At 43.3% G+C, this 22,259-nt stretch overlaps 1 protein-coding gene and 1 long non-coding RNA gene across 10 annotated transcripts in view; one reads left to right on the forward strand and one right to left on the reverse strand.

Moving 5' to 3' along the window:
- Nucleotides 1–22,259, forward strand: part of grip1 (glutamate receptor interacting protein 1) — a 458,415-nt gene that overhangs the window by 235,774 nt on the left and 200,382 nt on the right. The window contains exon 1 of one of the 9 annotated variants that reach the window (XM_059978365.1): nucleotides 4,995–5,013. The exons of 7 other annotated variants lie outside the window; for them this stretch is intronic. Coding sequence is in view for 1 of the 2 variants with exons in the window: in XM_059978361.1 (XP_059834344.1) it covers nucleotides 9,965–10,019 (55 nt within the window). In the remaining variant the exon portion in view is untranslated. Of the gene's footprint in view, nucleotides 1–4,994; nucleotides 5,014–9,817; nucleotides 10,020–22,259 lie in introns of those variants that run through there. One more of the 9 variants, XM_059978361.1, reaches the window with a different exon arrangement.
- LOC132398650 (uncharacterized) lies at nucleotides 1,439–9,196 on the reverse strand. The gene is made up of 2 exons (XR_009513734.1): nucleotides 9,071–9,196; nucleotides 1,439–2,289 (listed from the first exon to the last, which is right to left on the reverse strand). It is a non-coding gene; the product is annotated as an uncharacterized LOC132398650 (long non-coding RNA).

Raw genomic sequence — 22,259 nt, forward strand, 5'->3', positions numbered from 1 at the left:
TCATGGAGAAGTTCCGAAGAATTACTGATAGAGAACCAGTTTATTTTTCTGAGGGCCAGGGGCTGTAGTTCCCACGATTTCTCAAAAGATTGGCAAAGAAGATGAAAGTAAAACTTTAAACAGCAGCAAATACCACAGAGAGAGAAAAAATATCTTAGGTTGTCAAGAGAGGTACAAAGGTGACAAAGCAGCTATCATGTCCTACTTGGGAGGTTGACCAAAAAGGTTCAGTCACTCAGCAGTCAAGGTGAGTTAGTCAATTGGATTAGACACTGGCTTTATGGGAGAAGCCAGAGAGTGGTAGTAAAGGGTTGTCTCTCTGACTGAAAACCCGTGACTAGTGATGTGCCACAGGGATCGGTGCTGTGTCCTTTGTTGCTGGAAATCTATATCAATAATTATAATGGGTCAACAGAATCAGCAAATTTGTGGCTGATGCCAAGATTGGGGGTGTAGTGGACAGGAAGGCTATTGTGGCTTGCAGAGGGATCTGAGTAGGCTGAAAAAAATGGCAGATAGAATTTAATGCAGATGAGTGCGAGATTTTGCACTTTGGTAGGACTAACCAGGGTAGATCTTACTCAGTGAACAGTGAGGCACTTAGGAGGTAGAACAAAAGGATCGAGGAATCCAGGTCTATAATTCATTGACAGTGGTGTCATAGGTAGATAGGGTTGTAAAGAAAGCTTTTGGCCTTCATGAATCAATGTACTGAGTACAGGAAATGAGATGTTATGTTGAAGTTGTAGAAGATGTGTTGAGGCCTAATTTGGAACATTGTGTGCAGTTTTGGTCACCTAGGTACAGAAAAGATGTAAACAAGTTTGAAAGATTGTAGAGAAAATTTACAAGGATGGTGCTGGGAATGAAGGATCCAAATTATAAGGAAAGATTGAATAGGTTAGAACTGTATTCCTTGGAATGTAGAAAATTGAGAGGAGGCATCTGATAGAGGCATACAAAATTATGATGGGTAAAGATGGAGTTAATGCAAGCAGGCTTTTTCCACTGAAGTTGGGTGGGACTATAACCAGAGGTCATGGGTTAAGGGTGAAAGGTGAAAGAGTTGAGGGGAAACATGGGGGGAACTGTCTTCACTCAGAGGATCGTGAGAGTATGGACTGAGCTGCTAAGTGGTGCATGCGAGCTTGATTTCAATGTTTAAGAGAAGTTCGGATAAGTACGTGGATGCTGGGGATATGGAGAGCTGTGGTCCTGGTGCAGGTCAACGGGACTAGACAACTTAAATGGTTTATGGGTCGAAGGGCCTGATTCTGTGCTGTACTTCTCTATGACTCTCGAGTATGAAAGTTACTTGCAGGGTATAACCAAGAATTTTGAAATTCTGAGGCAAGAAAAGGTGGATGTGACCCCTCATAATTGGGTGATGTGGAAGAGAAAAAGTAAAAGATATTAAATGATTTATCAGAAGCAGGTAAACCAGACATGGGTTAATTTTATTGTCAAAGTTTGCAGGTAAAATACAACTCTGATATTTGTCTACCCCAGATAGGCACTAAATACAGAAATACCATGGGTGTTGAAAGAAAAGACATCAACTCCACCCTCCCCGCACGAAAGAGAAAAGAAGCAAAACTTGCAGACACCAAAATCCCTTCCCTTCCCCTGGCAAAAAGCAGCCACAATAATCAACTCCTACACATAACAATCCCCAACCCTTCACTCGTAGGAAAGACCAGCAACAATGGCACCAACCCCTCCAACACCCCCCCCCCACACAAAAGTTAACAGATCACCCACCTGCCAATCATCCACAAGACAGAAAACACCAGAAAAATGAAGGAAGCCAACATAAAGTACAGTACAATAATCACATCAATCTCAAAATATGGCAAATGCCTTTTTGCCTGCATGTGAGGAGAAGTCACACAAATTCAGTCCTTTTGTAAAGAATGACCGTTGACCCGGGTTCCAGCACTGTCGAGCGTGCTGACCCAAGTCCTACTGTCGCCGATTTGGGGCTGGACAATACCGACCCAGATCCTGCTGCTGACGGTCTCCGTTGGGGGCCATCGCTGTCCCCCCCCCCCCCCCCACATTCACCTTGATACTTCAATCTTTCTCGCTGCTTCGAGGTGGAATTGTTCATGACCCCATGCCTCATCTCTGGTCTTTTCCATGAGTCAGTTTGTACTCCCGGACCTTCTCGGCACCCCCCACCACCAGCAGCAGCAGTCTCTGATCTCCACAAGGCAGCTCTCCGGACACAGCATAACACGGGATCCTTCAATTGAGTTCCAAACAGTATGCCACAGGCTCCAACAGTTTCTGTGACACACAAAAGACAAAAAGGACAAGCAGAAGGCTTTGAAAAAAGTGAAATAATTGGAGAGATTTGCTGTTTGTAAGATGTCGCCCAAGGAATAAAATAAATAAAATAAATTGAAACTTTAAAAAAAAGAAATCGTTGCTCACTGGCGCCATCTTGACTGGTGACAGACAAACAGACAAGTTAGAAATGAGTATAGCATTTTCTAAAATTAGCATGAACCAAAACAAACATTATGTAGTAGATATGGCACCGATGTGAGGAATCTTCTAGGTCAGTTGGTTTGTATCCCCAGGTTCTAAATGATGCAAATGCCCCAAAGCTAGCAAATTCTGTGTATTATGGTCTGTCCTTTAAATTGGTTGTGTGTGTGTGTGTGTGGGGGGGGGGGGGAGAGAGAAGAAAAGATGATGGGATATCAAAGGGATTAGAGATTAGTAGGCCCACTATCAAGTGCCACGGAATTAGTCATTTTGGATTGAACATTCAGCACCAGTTTTTAATTAATCACAGAGTCAGGATGGATTGGCAGGGTGAGGAGTTTTTGAGAAGATTACAAGTCTAGAATGGAAGTGTATGTGAATTTGCAGGAGTATTTGATGAAGCCTCTCATGGGAGACTTAGCAGAAGTTAAGCTCATGGAATGGAAAGCATTTAATTGACACAGGTAGAAAAATGACTGACTGGTGGATGACAGATTAGAGATTTTGAATTGATGCTCAAATTGGCAGAATGTGACAAATGGTATTCTGCTCGATTGGGGCTGCAATAATTCACTATACTAACGACTTGAATGATGGGAGAGAAAGGCATATTAATGTCTGCCAGTGAACCAAAGAAAATTAGAATTTCAGAACAGAGTGAATGGATTCATTCTATGAAGTTACTTGTAAAATGATTGGGTTTATGAGCAAAGCAGCAGTAAATGGTTTTTAGTGAAAGAGATCAAGGCTGTCCACTTTGTCCTTTAAAAGGGATCTAGTGCTTTCTGAATGGCACCAACAGCAGGGCTCAGGGTCCGATACACATGAATCATGTTGATGTGGATGAGAAACCAAACAAATTCATATAAGCTGCAGAAAGACTGGAGTAGTTCAGTATGAGACAATAGTGTTGATCTGAAAATAAAACCTGAGATTATATCTGAATGACTGAACATTTGTAGTATCGTGCCTTGGGAAGAATTTATTGCCCATAGGAGTGCAGTGTAGATTTAATAGAAAGATACTTGGAGCAGCAGGATTAACGGAAAAAAAAGATTACACAAACCAGGACTGAGCTCTCATAGTCTGAATGATTTGATTCGAGTTGTGAAGGCATTTCCTTTTGGAAATCAGCCCTTAGCGATTGAGCATGGTGGAAATTTTGAGCTCCCAGAATTGGCAATCGATAGTTACTTTCTCATTAATTTTATACACCAAAGACATCAGAGGGGGTAGATCTAAAGATAGGTTTAAAACATTAGGTCACAAAGCCTTATTGAGTGCCAGAACAAGGAGACTCGATGGCCTGCCTGCATTTGACAGTGTGTTCCAGATCCTACCCACACTCCAAGTAAAATCTTACCTCCCAGATCCCCTTTAAAATCCCTTCCTGTCATTTTAAAGCTGCCTTTCTGATTTGCTTTGAAGAATACTTTGACTGATTATCCAGCCTATTGAAACCTGTGCAACTTGTTGTTTCGGATACCCCCATCAAGACATGACTGGAATTGTTTGCCTGGCTCTTCAGTCCTGTATTTTGATTTCACTTATCGCTGGAGGTATCAATTGATAATTCACTGAATATCATTTCTCTTTGGCAATGCTGCTGGTTGTCCTCCACATACTTGTGCCTGTGTGGTGAAACGTGGAAGTCCAAGGCAAGCTGGGTGTCACGGAGTCCAGCAGCATGGATCTGACCTGCAACCCAGATGCACTTCACATCAAAGTCAGGAGGGTTTGGGCGTGCGGAGTAAATGGGAGGGGACTGCAGAATGTTGATGGTCAGGGAGACTTAGCAGTCCACAGTTCCCTAATGTGGCAACATAGGATGGTGAAGAAGGCATAGGGTAAGCTTGCCTCTTTAGGTTGAATATAGGCATTGGAACATTAAGTTACAACTACAGAAAGCACTAATTGGACTTGACTTGGAATATTATGTGTAGTTCTGAATGCCACACTATTGTGCTGGAGAGAGTGCAGAGGGAATTCGCCAGGATGTTGACTGCAATAGGCGATTTTGGTAATGGAGAGAGATTGGATTGTTTGGACTTCCTTGGAGCAAAGGAGGTGGAGCGGTGACCTATTAGAAGTATAAGATTATGGGAGGCGTAGATAGTGTAAACACTCAAGGTATTTTTTCCCCTGGTAGGATTATCACAATGAAGGTGCATGATTTAAAAGTGATGGAAAGGAGTTTTAAATCGGATCTGAGAGAGATATTTTTACATTGAGAATGGTTGGTATGTGGAACATGCTGCTAGAAGAGGCAGTGGAATTAAATAAAATTACTGCACTTAAGAGGCATTTAGAATGGCACTTAAATTGGTAAAGCGAAGAAAAGTACAGGCCAAATATGGGCAAATGGGGTTAATGTGCATGCACAGAAAGGAGAGCGTGGATTTAATGGCACTAAGACCCATTTCTGTGCTCTACAGTTCTACATCTCTGAGCACTCTGCCTCCACCAGCACTAGCAGACGTTAGGTATCGGAGCCCGTTCACTGGAATTCGGTTCTCAGCAGTAAGTAAGAAGTTGTAGCTAAATGGTTTACTTCAGTGTTAACAAACCGCTAGTATTCTGGTTCCAGTTAATCAGGTCGGCCACTTATTTGGGAAAACTCTTTTGAAGAAAAACAAAAATTAATTGAGAAAATATCTGGGATTCCCTTTATTTATTTGGGACACTATGCCGCTTAATTGGGATAGGAGATTATTGCCGAACGGTTTCTAACTAGCTTCAATTGCGTGCACTTGTGTGGCTATTGGTTACTACAATTGATAGAACAGTTTTTAAACAGCATCACTTGTATATGTTTGCATTATGTTATTCACTTGGGCTGACGGACAACAATTTGAAAAGCAGTGATTTTTGATCATCTTGTGTTTTGACTTTTTTAAATTTTCAGGGAAGTGTTGACACTAACCAAAATTATTACCTCAGCTATCTGCACTAATTTTGTTCAATTACAATCAAAAGAACACTGCAGTATGCACTGAATGAATTCCTCCATTGATAACTATTACAATTTTATTGTCATCAGTATCATCGTTATGTGTCGTATCATATGGCATGGTGATCATGTCTCATGACCATGATTGTCCTTGGCAAAATTTTCTACTGAAGTGGTTTGCTATTGCCGCCTTCTGGGCAATGACCCCAGCCATTAACAATACTTCAGAGACTGTCTGCCTGGCCTCAGTGGTCGCATAATCAGGACTTGTGATATGCACCAGCTGCTCATACGACCATCCACCATCTGCTCCATTGGCCTCACGTGACCCTGATCGAGAGGCAGGTGCTACCCCTTGCCCAAGGGTAACCTACAGGGTAAAGGAGCACCTTACATGTCCTTTGGTAGAGATGTATCTCCACCCACCATTGTGGTATTGGCTAATTGGGGCAGCCACTTCATTGGACCAAAATTTACTGGCACAACATGTCCTAATTAACCAGAATTCACTGTCCTTAAAGATGTAAATTTTCTACTTCAGTTTTCATTTGTATAGTAACTTGAATAAATAAGAGTGCTTTTAAAAACAGTTAAAAGCTTTTGACACAAGCAAAAATCTGGTTGTTGCTTGCAGCCCATTTCCCCTTGATAGATAACTTTTCATTCTGGTCAATTCATCCAGCTCTCATATTTGGAATTGGTTAGCATGGAATAATAATGGCAGCATTCTTCATAAGTGACTTAGATCCAGGAATATCCAGCCCAATGCCTCAATTATGCCAAAAGGGGAGCTTTGCTTCCAGAAAGTTATGTCCAATGGCTGATCTCTGAATGGAAGCTAAGGCCAGAGACACAGCTCAAGTTGTTATTGGAAGGAATTGGTGTGATTAGGAAATAGAGAGAAAGGAAGGTAAAAATGCAATAGAAATAATAGTGAAGTATTACTGATAACTCAGCAGGTAGATTCCTACTGTTTGAGAGAGGTGTCCAACTTCAGGATTGTGTGGCGCATATGGACTGTAAATCACTTCATTAGTGTTGTCTATACAATGGGAATTACCAGCATGAAATGGCTGCAGGGACATTAATTAGAGAGCAATTTCACGGAGCATAATAGAGAGACTCCTGGTGAGAGGATTTTCTAGTTTAAGTGAAGCTAGTGACAAATTGGCCTGCTGTTTGTTAATCATAAACACAGGAAGCAGTATCTGTGGAGGGGAACGAAGTTTCCAGCCAAGACCGTTCATCAGGATTGGAAGGGAAGGCGGCAGAAGCCAGAACAACAAGGTGGAGAAGAAGTACAAGCTGACAGTAATAGTTGAGACCAGGTAAGGGGTAAGGTGGGTAGGAGCAGTGGGGTGGTGATCAAGTAAGAAGAGAGGTGGAAGAGATAAAGGGTAGAAGGAGGGGGAATCTGAGAAGACAGTGGACCATGGAAGAAAGAGAAGGAGGACAGGAAGCAGTGGGAGGTGATGGGCAGGTGAGGAGAAGAGAAGGGGCGAGAGGGTAATCAGAATGAGGAATGGAAAAGGGAGGGTGTGGGGGGGTGAGAATTTACTGGAAGCTGGAGAACTCAATTCATGCTATCAAGCTAGAGACTACCCAGACAGAATTTGAGGTGTGAGCCCTCCAACCTGAGTTTGGCCTCATCATGGCAGTAAAGGAGGCCATGAACAGACGTGAGAATGGAAAGTGGAATTGAAATAGGTAGCCACCAGGAGGTCCTGCTGTTTGTAGGTTGCTCAACAAAGCCGTTCCCCAGTCTGAATCGTAGTTGTAGAGGATGTTGCATTGGGGGCACGGGATGTAGTAGGTGACCTTGACAGACGCGAACACGGAGTGTCTCCTCATTGGAGGGACTATTTGGAGTCCTCAGTGGGTGTGTGATAGAGAAAGTGTAGGGGCAGATACAGCACTTGACACGCTGGCAGGGATAAGTGCCAGGAGGGAGATCAGTGGGCAGGGACAGGTAGAGTGATCCCTACCGACAGCAGAGAGAAGGATGTGGGGATAAGTTGTTTTCACCTCAAGTCACTTAGATGCTGTTTTTAAATTTTTGCACACACAATCTGTAAGTTATAAGTGCACAATTCCAACTAATAATTTCTCAGCTGATCTTTCCCCCTTTTGGTTTGTTTTCAATGTCAATGAATCCTTGAAATGCTTTGGGATATTTTATTTCAGGGTTGAAATGGGGGGGGGGGGGAACCTTTGCTGGGATTGCACATCATGCAAACTACCTAAAGCATTTCAAGATGGCACTAAATCCAATGAAAACCTTTCATACGAAAGATTTCTCTAGATGTAACACATTCTGATGCATCACCATCTGGTGTGTAGGAGCCAGTGCACAGAATTGGAAAACGCAGCAGAGGGCCGTAAACTCACCCAGCTGCATCATGGGCATTAGCCTCCCCTCCAACAAAGACATCTTAATTAGGCAGTGTCTCCAGAAGGCAGAATCCATCATTGAAGAGCCTCACAACCTAGGCCATGCCCTGTTCCCTTTGCTACTAACAGGAAGGAGGTACAAGAGCTTGAAGAGACACTCAATGTTTTAGGAACAGCTTCTTCCCCTCCACCATCAGATTTCTGAATGGACCACACTTTCTGCACTACTGTCTTTGTATATTTCTTATTGTAACTTAGTATTTTTTGTACCTATGATGCTGTACTGCTGTCACAAAACAACAGATTTCATGACATAGGCCAGTGATCTGGTGCTGATGCTGGTAAGAGTCCAGTTTAACTACAACACTTCAAATACGTTTAGGCAGGGTAGTGTGGTGGTTAGCACAATCCTTTACAGTTCAAGTTCAATTCCCATTGCTGCCTGTAAGGAGTTTGTTCTTTCTCCCCGTGTCTGTGTGGGTTTCCTCCCATGGTCGGTTAATTAGTCATTGTAAATTGTCCCGTGATTATGCGCAGATTAAATCTGGGGATTGCTGGCCGGCCAGAAAGACCAATCCTGCAATGTATCTCAATAAATAACGAAAAATACTTGGATAGGAGCGTTTTAGGGGAAATGGAATTAGCCTAACTAGACGTGCACCAGTTTTTTTAAATAACCCACCTAGGTAGAAGGCAAACATTAAATTTATTTCCCCAATCTGGTATGATTTTTAAAATGATCTCTGCATTTCTTTGGTGTACCCTTATGCAAGATACCACTTAATAAAATAAAGACGGGTTCTTTCGGCATTTGGGGATTGGACGGCAGCAATGAGTTTTGAGAGAAAGGTGATCCTCTTGCTGCCGTCTTTCCGCAGGAAACTGTTCAGACTTTCTGAAAGTACTTTTCTCTGTGGAAAGGCTCGGCCGTTGGTTGGTGATCTGCGAAGCTGACGGCGGGACGGAAGGGCGGAATGCCATGTCGGATCTTGAGATCGAAATTAGCCGACTGAAAGATGAGTCCGTGCTTAACGCGACCACAGTAGCTGCAGTATTGATGTGTGGAGAGTGAAACCCTGGTGTGTTCGCGGATTCACTCCGCATCGTGCGAGATATTCAGAGTGGGGACTGGATCGCAACCTGGCAATTGCCTGTCGAAAGTAATGTAAAACCGTTGCGTTGCGGCTGGGCTCGTTCTCATTGGTCGCGCTTGCAGCTTGATTTCGATTTTCTTACCTGGTGCGTACCGAGGTAGTAATATTTCGGCGGTAGTTGTTCTCAGCTGCGAGGGAATGGGAACGGCGGAGCCGAATCTCCTCTCGTCTGCTCGGACGTGTGGCGCTGCGACACCTGACGGGTCCGGTACAAGTCTGTGGGTGGAATCTGCCGGCGGAGGGGCGGAAGATGCTCAGTAAATGTTGACTGGATTGTATGCTGATGAGCTATGCAGATTTCCCTCGAAGGCATTTAGGGTACCTTGGCAAAGACGGCTGCTGAGGTGAAAAAGCAATGGAGACCACTGGCGAAGCGCGATGGGTGACTCCATGCTGATTTTAACATTTGAGGACCTTCCCGAAAACGCTTTGGAGTTTTAAGGATCACTTTATTTATTTCGGCCGCCTAGCAGTATATACTGATTGCGATACTAGCTACACTAGCAGTAAAGAATTGGCCGTGACTGCTTATGGACGTGGTGTTAAAGTCAATTTTGAAATGTAGAAACACCATTGTTGCGTCCAGGTCACTGTGCTTGTAGGCACTGATTTCTGTGGCGTGCAGTGTGAGATGGAGTGGGCGTATTGGGGTTAACCCTCACTGCCTCGCACCGACGACAAAGTGCGTCCTGAAGGCGCTTGAACTCCCCGAAGGAAGATCTCTCGCTTGAGGAGGGCTGTGTGGGGGGGAATACGCGCCGGCGTTGATCTGCTCTGACTTCGAGCAGGTAGCAGTTTGAATGACAAAACTAGCAGATGACAAGCTGGTCGCGGCGCACAGCACCCAAGTCGAATTAAGCCCGGTCACTTCCCACGGGGAGCACGCCAGTTGCACCCGGGTGTATCCGGGCTCCTGCTGCATTCTTCGGCGCACGACTTTGAACGCACTCGGCTGCTGCCAAAAAGCTGCGGAAGAATGATAGCCGTCTCGTTTAAGTGCCGCTGTCAGATCTTGCGGAGAGCTCCTAAAGGTACGGTGCCTTGTCGTTCATTTGAAGCACTTCCCATAGGTGATGACTCGGTGCTTGAGTGTTCGTTTGTGCTCACTGTGTTTGGCATTAAAAATTTATGCTGCATTTGCTGTGAAGAAGCAGAACGGCTTGGCGCCGAAGCCGCGCTGGCTTCAAACAATTATGAAACGCAGTTTCAGTGTGCAAATCGTCAGACCGCTGGACGGAGTGATGGAAATGGTGCCTTTAAAATCCACGGTTCTGCTTAAATGCATCTCTGCGTTTGTCAGCTTGAGTCTTACTTGCCCCCGGAATCTGCCTCCTCACCTTTGCATTTCGGTTTAAGTTTTGGAGCGGCGGCGGGGTGACGACGGCAGCTTGCTGCATACCTGGGTCTGGTTCAGTCAGTGTGATGAATTGCAGGAGACTTATTTGACTAATTGATTTCAAGGTCTGTAAACACAAGGAAAAAAAAAGCGCAGCAATTCCTGGGTGCAGCAATTGCACGTTCAGGATTGCGGTGCTAGGGATGAAAGGAGCTGTCGTTAGATACATTATAGGGCACAGTCAGCACTCAGGCGTAAGTGCACCTAGTAAAAGTCTATAAATACTTTAATAGGAGCTATTTGGTTTTCCAGGTCCGATTTCTCCGATTAACCACTATAATCCCCCTGTTAATGCAACGAATGCTTTCTTTCTGTAAAATTCTAGGAGCCTTGACCAAGTAGTACGTGTGATCTATTGGAGGACGGTGCTCTAGAAGTCTTGAGGAATATGTTGAGCACGTAGTATTATAGGGCCTAATTAATGAATTTTTTTTTGATGGCCTGTATTATTTACGTGAAAACCGTCCACACATAGCGAACTCCATAACCGTAATCTCCTTGATTTTTTTTTTGAGTTCTGATATTACAGATTTTACTTGACAATAAGATATAGGAGCAGGATTCTGCCATTTGGCCCACTGAGTCGGCGTTATCATGGCCAATCCAATTCTCCCCCAGCCACAATCTCTTGCCTTCTCCGCATATCCTTTCCAGCCCTGACTAATTCAGAATCTATCAACCTCTGCTTTAAATACACCCAATGACTTGGCCTCCACAGTCACCTGTGGCAACAAATTCCATAGATTCACCACCCTCTGGTTATCGAAATTCCTCCTCGGCATCTCCGTTCTGAAAGGACGCTCCTCAATTCTGAAGCTGTGTTCTCTGGTCTGAGATTCCCCCACCATAGGAAACCTCCTCCCCACATCCACTCTGTCAAGGCCTTTCACCATTCAATAGGTTTCAATGAGGTCAGCTATCATTCCTCTGAATTCCAGTGTGTGGAGAGGGTCAGAGCCATCCAATGCTTCTCACAATGTTGAGAAGTACCCGCCCCGATACTTCGCAGTTCCTTGCCCAGTGCATGAAATAGATTTTGCTGTTGGTACTGTTGACACGGGTTACCACTCCCCACCTCATGCCGACAACATTGTTGCTGATACATCATCTGATCTGCATCCTTCCTCTCCTGCAAGTGCTCATTGATATGGCAACATCCCGATACTCCCCTTTCTCCTCAAGTTCAAGTTTTCGCCCCATGTAGTGAACCAGTTGATTGCTTAACCCCACTCCTCTGCTTGCCAGCAGCCATTGATCAGCACTGATTTCCCTCATTCTAACTCTCTGGCCCCTCACGGCCCTCAGATACTCTATCGGAAACACAGATACAAGAATTTTTTGGGCTTTTAGTGATTAAGGAGCTCGGCTGGTTTGGATAAATACACTCGGGGAGATGCACAACACCACTTTGACGAGCACCTCTGTCAGTCTGCCGAAAGCAGACATTTTAATTCCCATTCCCGGTCCAACATGTCAATTCATGGCCTCCTTTTGTGCCTCAGGGTGGAGGAGCAACACTTTGTATTCCGTCTGGGTAGCCTCCAACCTGATGGCCTGAATACTGATTTCTTACAGTAATTCTTCTATTCCTCTGGCCATTTACCTCTTCTCACTTGCCTCCTCCTTCCCTTTCTCCCAGGGTCCACTCCCCCCCTCCATTCAGATTCCTTCTTCTCCAGACCTGTACTTTCCTACCCAGCTGACCATCTATCACCTTCTAGCTATCCTCCTTCCCCTCCCCCCACCTTTTTATTCTGGAACATTCCCCCTTCCTTTCCAGTCCTGAAGAAGGGCTTCGGCCTGAAACATTGACTGTTCATTCATTTCAATGGATGGTGACCTGATCTGCTGAGTTCCTCTAGCATTCTGTGTGTGTTGCAGGAAAATGTTGTTTGAAGGTAGCAAAAACAGGAGGAACCTGCTCTCTTATTGAACTGGATTGTGGCTTACGTATACGTTGACTTCATTTTCCAGGACCTTTAATCCCTTGGGCGGATAAATAGGAGTTTCTTCAGATTTAAGATTGCATGTAACTTTCCATTCAGAGTGTCTTCTTTCCTTTAGTTTCCACTGAGATGACAGTCTACTCCTGTGTGCGTTTTTCAGTAGGTTTTGGATCAACCCTTTGTTTCCTACCACTTGTCGCACTCGCACGTGAAGAAATAGTTTCCCGTTCTCATCTGATAAAACCAAAAAATAAGGGTTTTCCACATGATGTGGTCAGGAATCATATTGGGCGCTGGACAAGCCAGCTTCTGTGGGGGTTTGTTTTGTCATAGAGGGAGTGTAGTAAAGGCTCATTACGGTCATTCCTGGAATGGTGGACTTGTCGGAGAGTGAAGCAAATCAGGCCAACGCCCTCAGATGTACAAACTGCCCGAGTCTGGAAGGGGTAGGTGTGGAATTGTCTTCTGACAGAAGGATCACAGTCTCAGAATAAGGGGTCAGCTGTACTTGATCAGGTTCTGTCCCAGTGCCATATGACCAAGGATACAAGACCTTTCTCACATAGGATGTTCACATTATCTTATGAGCTGACCTCTTCCTTATTTACTTATTGCACCAAAGGTAGAGGCTATTATGTCTGTCAGATCTGTGCTCACACCCAGTAGAACAATCCCATTGATTTCATTTCCTCTTTCTTTCCATTGAGTCCTGCATCTCATTCTCTTTCACATGATCACCACTTCCCTCGGACTCTTTTGCCACTTTACTGACAGTAAGGGGTGAATGACAGCTCCCAGTATGTCTCTTGCGATGTGGGGGGGGGGGGAACCAGTGCGCATGGGGTTGGAATCCACAGTGTCATATGGGCAACGTGAAAACTTCACCTGGGTCGTACACAAGGTCAGGACTAAACTTGGGTCCTTTCAGGCAGCAGCACTAACTGCTGCACCACTGTCCTCTCTAAACTCAACAGCAAATAAAAGTTCTCGTATGATTTGTTCCTTGTCCCCATCGCTGCATCTTGTATTTCTCATTTGTTGTTGATGTCATCCATCGTAATTGCTGCGTTTGAAGGTTTGCTGGGATGTGAATGCTCTGCTCAAAGAAGTAAATTGCAGAAAAGCTTTTTAACTTTATATTGAACTTCAGTTAGTAGAAAGTTTGAAGTAAACACTGTTAACGATGCCAAACAATTGCACAGTAATTAAGTTAAAGATCTGTGATCCATAAATGGGACTGATATCCAGAGACAAAAAGATTGAAACATCTGGATTTTAGTCAACATTTCTTTTGGCAGGTACCCCTTGGCAAGGCACACTTCCTTAATTATTCTGGCTTGCATATTGTTAGAAGAGCCAAAACAGTTTGATTGGCTTTTAATTGCTCACTGAAATGAGAGAGCAAGCTAATCTTCTAATAGGGCACTTGTGTCTTAATTTATGCTAGACATCCCCTCATTCAGAGAGGGAATAGAAAATCAGTGGAGAGAAATTCTGTTAACATTTTGGTAAATTTTATTTTCCTTTATGGTTGTGCTCTACATGATATTTTCTGTTTCATATTTTCATAGTTTTGCTCGTACATCTTTGTCCTCGGATGCGATGAAGCTTACTTGAATTGACTGGGTTTAATCATTGGTTAGCTCAGTTTCTGTACAGAATGCAATATGGAAAAATATCACTGTTTGTTAGGGAACAATGTAGGTTTCATGCTGAAATTGCTCATTATGTAGTTCAAATTGTTTAGACAATAGTAATATCCTTGTTTCAAACAAACCTGCTTGTCTGATTCTTGGACTGTGTGCCTGGTTTATGAAACAGTGAGAGTTGATTTTCTTGATATCAGTGTGTGAGAGTTAATATAGACTTAAATTCTTCTGAGTTCCCATTACAACTCAGTACAATGAGCCTAAGTACAGTACTAATGATGGATTCAGCCATTAATCCTTTCAAATTTTGTTAATCTTTCTTGTACCACATTTCTGGCTATTGGGAATTTGTTGGTTATTCTGCTGATTAGGTAATAATGCGTGCTAGTTTTTCTTATAACTGTATTTAGAAATCCATTACTGTTCCTTTATTTCCTCATATCTAAATGCATCTATTTGTCTCGGCTGTTCTTTCATTTATTTTTTTTCTGACACTTACACAAATGACATCGATGTTTCTGAAACCCTTGCAAACAGAAACGTTCCCTGAGTATCTCCTAGGTAGCTGCAACAAAAATTGAAATCCTTAACAAGGTTATCTTTCCTCCAAGCGGGCCACAACCTTGTCATGGGGTATGGAGGCTTGTTGTGCCTCAGTGACCCAGACAGCGATGTTGGCTGGAGTCAGGGGCTCTTGGTCACCCATATCAAACAGGTCCTAAACTAAGAGTGGTCCACTAGTCCCCTAGGTTTGGGGGTTCAGCTCAGGGCTCGTTACAGAGTCAGCAGTGAAGGATCCTCCTACATCTTTGTGCGACAATATGGATGGACAGATGGATTGAGGGCCTTCACTGCTGCCTTAAATGCCAGCAGTGTAAAGGGCTGGTAAAAAAAACAGGTTGTTTTTCCGTTTCTCTCCTGTAGCAATCTCAATTTAGATTTATAATTGCCATGTTGAAATTGCTGCAGATTTGAATTCAAAAGTCTTAAGTCTCCACTTTACTGCACCACTGTGGGAGAGTTGTACAGTCAGTGTCTACCACTGTGTTGTGTGCTGCATCACTCTGGGAGTGTTGTACAGTCAGTGGTGCTTTTTCTGAGCCTCAGTAAAATGTCTTATGCTTCCACCACAGGGGTGTAAAAATCTGTGATTGTGTTTGGAAGAATAGTAGGTTGTTACTCCCGGTGCCCCACTTTCTGCCAACAGTGAATGTTTTAAAAGTAATCAGACATTATCATATTGCTGTTTCTGGGAGTTTGCTGCATCAAAGTTGCTGGCATGTATCAACAGTGCTGCATGTCTGAAGTACATAATTGGCTGTGAAGAACTCTTGGGCATGGCAGATGTTGTACAAAGGCACGTGCGTCTTCTTGGAGAGGAGCCCCAGCCTGTCTGTTATTTGTGATTATTGTTCTGGTTGAGGTTGTTTAGTTGCTTAATGATGGGAAACATCTCAGCAGAGGTCCATTCTGCCAAAACCAGTGAACGTGCAATAAGGCTAAAATAAAATTTCAACAGCAAACTTCTGCTGATCTTTCTTCTGTGAAGATATACTGAAATGAGTAACAGTACTGTAACAACTTTATGTATTGCACTGTACTGTTGCCACAAAAAAAACAAATTTCATGTCATATGTGAGTGATAATAAACCTGATTCTGATATGGGTTGCTATTGCAGACTGAGAGTGGGAAGGGGGCAGGGAGAGGGGAATCACGGTTGGGAAAAGGGGAAGGGAGAGGGGAGGGGCTGGGAAGCACCAGAGACACTTTCTGTAATGAACAGTAAACCAATTGTTTGGAATCAAATAACCTTGCCTGGTGTCTCAGGGCTGAGGGTGCCTGAACCCACGCTAACCCCTGCCATTGACATTACTCTGCTGCCTGTACCACACTCCTCCCATGGCACTCCACCCTCACCATTCCCAATTTCCTTTGCTGCCGCCAGATTTACAAACTTGATCTCTGTTCCACATTGACAAATGTAGTACTGTGCAAAGACCTTAGCTACCCTAGCTACTGTATATGTGTACCTAAGACTTTTGCACAGTATTGTATTCCTTTTCAATGTCAGAGACTCGCTAATCCAGGATAGATGAATGTAAACCTAGAATCTTGTAATTATGTAACTCAGTTCCACCTTCAACACGTAATAGTTTTCTGAGCTAGTAGGGGGAATATGTTAAATACAAACTGTCCAAAGTCTTAAGCACCCTTGATTTTTTTTAATAAAAATTTTGTTTTAGGTGCTTATTTTTGTTTTCTGCATTTAATGTGTCAGTAGAAAAGAGCAATGTTTAGATTTCCAAACATTTTCCAAAAAATTAAGTGCTACAGAGAATTTTTTTGTATTTTAACATATTAAGCAATGGACCACTTTTCAAATAAAAGCTTGATTACTTTGTAATTATATAGCCCAGTGCATGATTAAACAAAGATAGCAACAGGATGCCATCGATCAATAACATAATGAGTTGAATGAGCTAAACTGATTAACTGAAACAGAAATGGGCGTAGAAGGAATCAAACTGGGTGAAGGACAACCAAACGAAAAGGTGAGTGTGTGTTAGATGTGACTGTTTAACTTTCAACTCATCATTTCTTACACCATGGTAAGAGAGAGCAGAGCAACAAGTCACAAGGTGGTCATCCTGCATCAGCAAGGTCTCTCCCAAGCAGAAACTGTTCAGCAAACAGGAGTTTCAGGGTGTGCTTTCCAGCTCTTCAGAAGAAGCACAAAGAAATGAGCAAAGTTGAGGACCAGAAATGCAGTGGTCAGCCACAGAAACTAAATACAGCATATGAGATTCACGTCCCTTCTAAGTCAGAAGAAGTCCAGCACTGCTATCAGCTCTGAGCTTGCAGAACCACTGGAAACCCAAGTCCAGCGAAGTCTTGTTAGCAGTGATCTTCAAGGCAAAGTTGCTGCCAAAAAGCCATACCCCGAAGAGGAAACAAAGCCAAGAAACTCACCTATACTCAAAAATTCAAGGACCGAGGTGTGAACAATGGCAGCAAGCATTCCAGACTGACGAGTCCAAAATTTTGCTAGCTCAAACAGGAGGCAGTTTGTCTGTAGAATTACCAGAGAGCACTACATGGATGGATGTCTGCAGCCAACAGTGAAGCATGGTGGAGGCTCCCTGCGGGTTTGAGCTTGTATTTCTGCAAATTAAGTTGGTGATCTGGTCAGAATTAAAAGGAGATTCTCGTCCATCATGCAATGCCATCAGGGAGGAGTCTGACTGGTCCTGACTTCGTTCTGCAGCAAGGCAACGACCCCAAGCACATGGCCAAGGTCATAAAGAACTATCTTCAGTGAAAAGAACAAGAGGTTCTTCAACAGATGGTAAGGCCTCTGCAGAGCCCTGATCTGAACATCATCGAGGCTGTCTGGCATTACCTAGAGCAGGGGTCGGCAACCTTTACCACTGAAAGAGCCACTTGAACCCGTTTCCCACAGAAAAGAAAACGCTGGGAGCCGCAAAACCCGTTTGACATTTAAAATGAAATAACACTGCATACAACGTTTCGTTTTGCCTTTATGCTATGTATAAACAAACTATAATGTGTTGCATTTATGAAATTGATGAACTCCTGCAGAGAAAACGAAATTACATTTCTGCATGCAACAAAAACATTTTGAACTCCGAAAAAAAGACGTTGGGTTGAAGGTTACTTTTAAGTAAAATACTCAACGTCTATTTGAGTCCTTCTTGTATTTATGAAAAACGCCAAACTTAAATTTGCCGCCAGCAGCAAACCAAAAATAACGTCAGCCAGCTGTCAACCTGAAAAATGAAAGGACTATTTCACTGAACAATGAAAACATATGAATATACGTAAAATAATAGGCAATTAAAATATTTATCATACCTGTTCAGATTGACTCACACCTGACAATGCAGTCGTATTCAGTAGGGATGGATCGATGCTTAGGGGAGTGACCAGGAAGGATAATGTGTTTTTTTCCTCTCTGAACTCACAGAAGCGTTTCGCAAACGATGTTTGCATTGCGATGATTGCAGAATGTAAATACTCCGAATTTATCATGTCGTGACCTTGTTTGAACTCTCTCAAATTGGGGAAGTGAGACAATGTGCCTTTCTGTAAATCTCTGGCAAGCAACGTCAACTTGCGCTCGAATGCCAAAACATCCTCCAACATGTGCAGGGCTGTACGTCCTTATCCCGTTGAAGAGCTGTGTTCAGCGTGTTCAGGTGCGCTGTCATGTCTACCATGAAGTGTAGCTTTTCCAGCCACTCTGGCTGTTCCAGCTCAGGAAAGTTGAGCCCTTTGCTGCCCAGGAAAGTTTTCACTTCTTCCAGACACGCGACAAAGCGTTTCAGCACCTCCCCTCTGGACAGCCAGCGATAAAAACACGTTGTAGCGGTGTGCTACACGCAGTCAGTAAACTGCAGTCAAAGATAGCTTTATTCGAACTAAACAGCCTTGCTTTTAAGCCTCCCTCAACCCGCCCCCCATGGGCGCGGATGCTGCAAAAGACACGTACTCACAAACCCCCGTAGGCTATCTCCCTTAGCCTGAACGCTGCCTAATTGTGAGCCGGTTCGGATGTGCCAGGAAATGGGTCGCCACAACGTCTTATTTAGATTGTACAAGATCACCATAATCTTCAAATTTAGAATTACATTTCAAAAACTAACAAACTAACATAAAATACATTTTAATTAAATACTGACCATGTAGCGGTGTGCTACACGCAGCGCTAAAATTACGACACGGAGTCGGTAACTGCAGTCGAAGGAAAAAACTTTATTCGAAATCTTCAGCCTCACTTTTAAGCCTCCCTGAACCTGCCCCCCGTGGCGCAGAGGCTCCAAAGCTCTGTGCTCGCAAACCCCCGTAGGCTATCTAATTGTGAGTCGGTTCGGATGTGCCAGGAAAAGGGTCGCCACAACCAATTATTTCCCAAAGCAACAGGGAGCCGCAGCACAGATGTAAAAGAGCCACATGTGGCTCCGGAGCCGCGGGTTGCCGACCCCCGACCTAGAGAGACAGCAGCAAGTGAGACAGCCAAAGTCTACAGAAGAACCTTGGCAGGTTTTCCAGGATGCTTGGAATGACCTACCAGCTGATTTTCTGAGAAATCTGCATGATAATATACCTGAGAATTGATGCAGTTTTAAAGGAAAAGGGTGGTCACACCACATATTGGTTTGGTTTAGTTTTTTAATGTTTGCTACTCTTTATAGTAATATTTTTCATACTTAGAAACATTTAATCATTTTTTACAGTATCTTTACAGATTTTTTTTTTACTTGTGCCTAAGACTTTTGCATAGTACTGTATGTGTAATTGATGACAGCATAATTTGTGTTAAACATTCTCCAGGTCTCTCAATATAACTGCAACAACTATTGACCAGCTCTGCAAGTGCTGGAAATCTGGCACTAAAATAGAAAATGCTGGAAATACTGAGCATGTCAGGCAGCCTCTGAAAAGAGAAGCGGAGTTATTGTTTAACAATGTAGACTCTTTCTTAGAACTGATTCTGTCCATTGCTCTTCAACTTGCAATGTTCGCTCTGTTTCTCAATATATCTCACACTTTTAATTGACTTTTGACAATTATATTAAATTTTCATGGCCCATTAGGTTTTATGTTGTGACACAGATTTCACGGTCTTGGACGCAGGATGCTCAAAACGTTATTAAGGAATAATTAAAATAAGACAGCATGATTTGTAAAATGGAATTGAAAGTTCTTCAGAGTGCACAAAAACAATTCAGTCTATAACTGGCTTTAATGTGAAGATTGCAGTCAACACAGCTTTGAAATAGACGCTGGTACAGTTGTTTATTTAGCATTAACTGCCTGAGCACATTACACTTGGAAATATTCAGATACTGGGCAGGAAGAGTTTATATGAAAATACGAAGAGGATCTGTTTCTGGCTTGAACAATGCATTTCAATTTTCTCCATCTGTAAGAACAAGCAATGAAAGCATCCTGACTATGAATGTCAGTAGTTTGACTGGACCAAATTATTTTGAAGCTGATTACCTGCATTCTGGCCTTGCTATTGCTCTTGCTGGACCAGACTGACAGCTCCTTTCTTAAAAAAAATCCTACCTGCTTCTGGTTCTCTTTTGTTGCTTCTTAGATTTATAAATAAAACGGATCAGGAGCTTCCCAAGCACGGGGCGTTTTGGTCCACAACAAACAACTTCCCAGCAGGGTATAGTTAGCTCGTTCTATCTCTGCCTTCAAATATGTAAGCATAAAAATTTCAAATTGACCCCGTTCTCAATCTTTACAGTGAGCCTTTAACGTTGCCTGTTTACCCAAGTGTTTTGCCGACGATGCGGTACAAATGGAAGCTGTCACTGAAACCTGCCGACTAATACAGCTGGCAGTAATTGTGCTTCTTTTAACTTTTGCTTCTGTGTAACCTCTTCTCGCTGCCACACAAAGTCGCAAGGTTGAGGGTTGGCAACACTGCCTTTTTGACTTTGCTAAGTATAAATAGTCACTGTGTCTTAAGTTGAATTTTAGCCAGGTATTGCTTTTTGTCATACAAGCCATTATTGTCATGTCATTTCTTTGGCAATTGTTTTCTCTTTCTATCTTGTTGCCTTCAGGTAATGTGCAAATCCAAACTGTCTTTTGTGTCTTGTTGTTTGCAGCATTGTTCTGCTGTAAGGATTTTTAGTTGGTTCCATTTCTATACTCTGTGTCCCGTAGATGGGCTTCCAACCAGAATTGCAGGGAAGAAGGATTGCTGCCTTTTTCACCCACTAGCAACACGATAGACTTCATTGATCTAACCACAATCCAGATTTAAAAATTGGGTAGTTTGGCAAAGATTTGGGATTGAATTCAAAGATTAATGGTTGTTGAGCCATCAGAGGAACCCTTCAAAATTTTTCCCTTTAAGAGTAATTTGGAGAAGACCCAAAACCAAAATGTTCGTACTGAGTGGTTTGTGCTTTCTTGGTCAGAACAACATTGGGTTGAAAAGTTGTACACAACATACAGCTGAAACAGGTTGAAAAGTAGGACACTGAGTTCAACAACCTTCCTGCTGAGGAGACCCTTCTCATCCAGCTGACTTGGGTCAGATTTTTTTCAGTTGCTAAAATCAAAAGGATAGAGAAGAATAAGCTTTTATGAAGCAATAGAAATGGGGGAGGGGTAGTGGTGGAGGCTAGGTAGCTATTGATAAATTGCATCAAAATTGCTGTTCACTGCTTTAAGCATTATATTGCCACCAGGGCCATAGACATAGTAGCAAATCCCTTGCTGCTGGTTGTTCTCTCTGTTCCAGACTTGTGAAACACAAAGAATAGGTGCAATGCAAATCAAATAAAGCGCAGAGCAGGCAAGAAAAAAAGGTTATTTATTGTGTTTGCATTTTTTAACATGATGTTCAAGCAGTTAAAATCTTCTGTGTCTCATTTCTATAGCGATCAGTGAGCAAGTTTGTTTCTCCAAGGTGAGGGGCTTGGCCTTTTTCTTACATTTAGTTCAGTTTTCTCCCAGTCAATTAACCTGCAGAGGACTTTATTAATGACACAATTCAAGCCATTGCCTGTAAGGAGTTTGTACGTTCTCCCCATGTCCATGTGGGTTTCCTCTGGGTGCTTTGGTTTGCTCCCACAGTCCAAAGGCCTACTGGTTGATAGGTTAGCCATTTCAGGCCCAGACCCTTCGGCAGGACTGGAGAAAAATGGCTGAGGAGTAGATTTGAAAGGTGGAGGAGAGAGAAACGCCGGGCAGTAGGTGAAATTTGGACGGGGAGAGATGAAGTAAAGAGCTGGGAAGTTGATTGGTGAAAGAGCCAGAAGGCCATGGAAGAAAGAACAAAGGGGGGGGGGAGGAGCATTGGAGAGAAATGGTGGGCAAGCAAGGAGATAATAAAGAGGGACAAGAGGATGGGAAGTGGTGAAGAGGGGTGGGGGTAGAGGTATTTACTGGAAGTTTGAGAAATCGATGTTAATGCCATTAGGTTGGAGGCTACCCAAACAGAATATAAGGTGTTCTTCCTCCAACCTAAATGTTGCCTTATTCCAACAGTGGAGGAGGCCATGGATGGACATAATCCGAATGGGATATCTCCATTTCCAATCCGTTTGTTCCTCTCTCACCTTATCTTCTTGACCACCCAAGGCCTCCCTCTGGTGCCTCACCCCACCCCCCCACTTCCATAACTCTTTCACCAATCAACTTCCTAGCTCTTTGCTTCATCCCTCCGGTGTTTCTCTCTCCCCTCCTCCCACCTTTCAAATCCACTCCTCAACTTTTTTTTCTCCGGTCCT

This window comes from Hypanus sabinus, chromosome 8 (assembly GCF_030144855.1).
Source record: "Hypanus sabinus isolate sHypSab1 chromosome 8, sHypSab1.hap1, whole genome shotgun sequence".
Taxonomy (NCBI): Eukaryota; Metazoa; Chordata; class Chondrichthyes; order Myliobatiformes; family Dasyatidae; genus Hypanus; species Hypanus sabinus.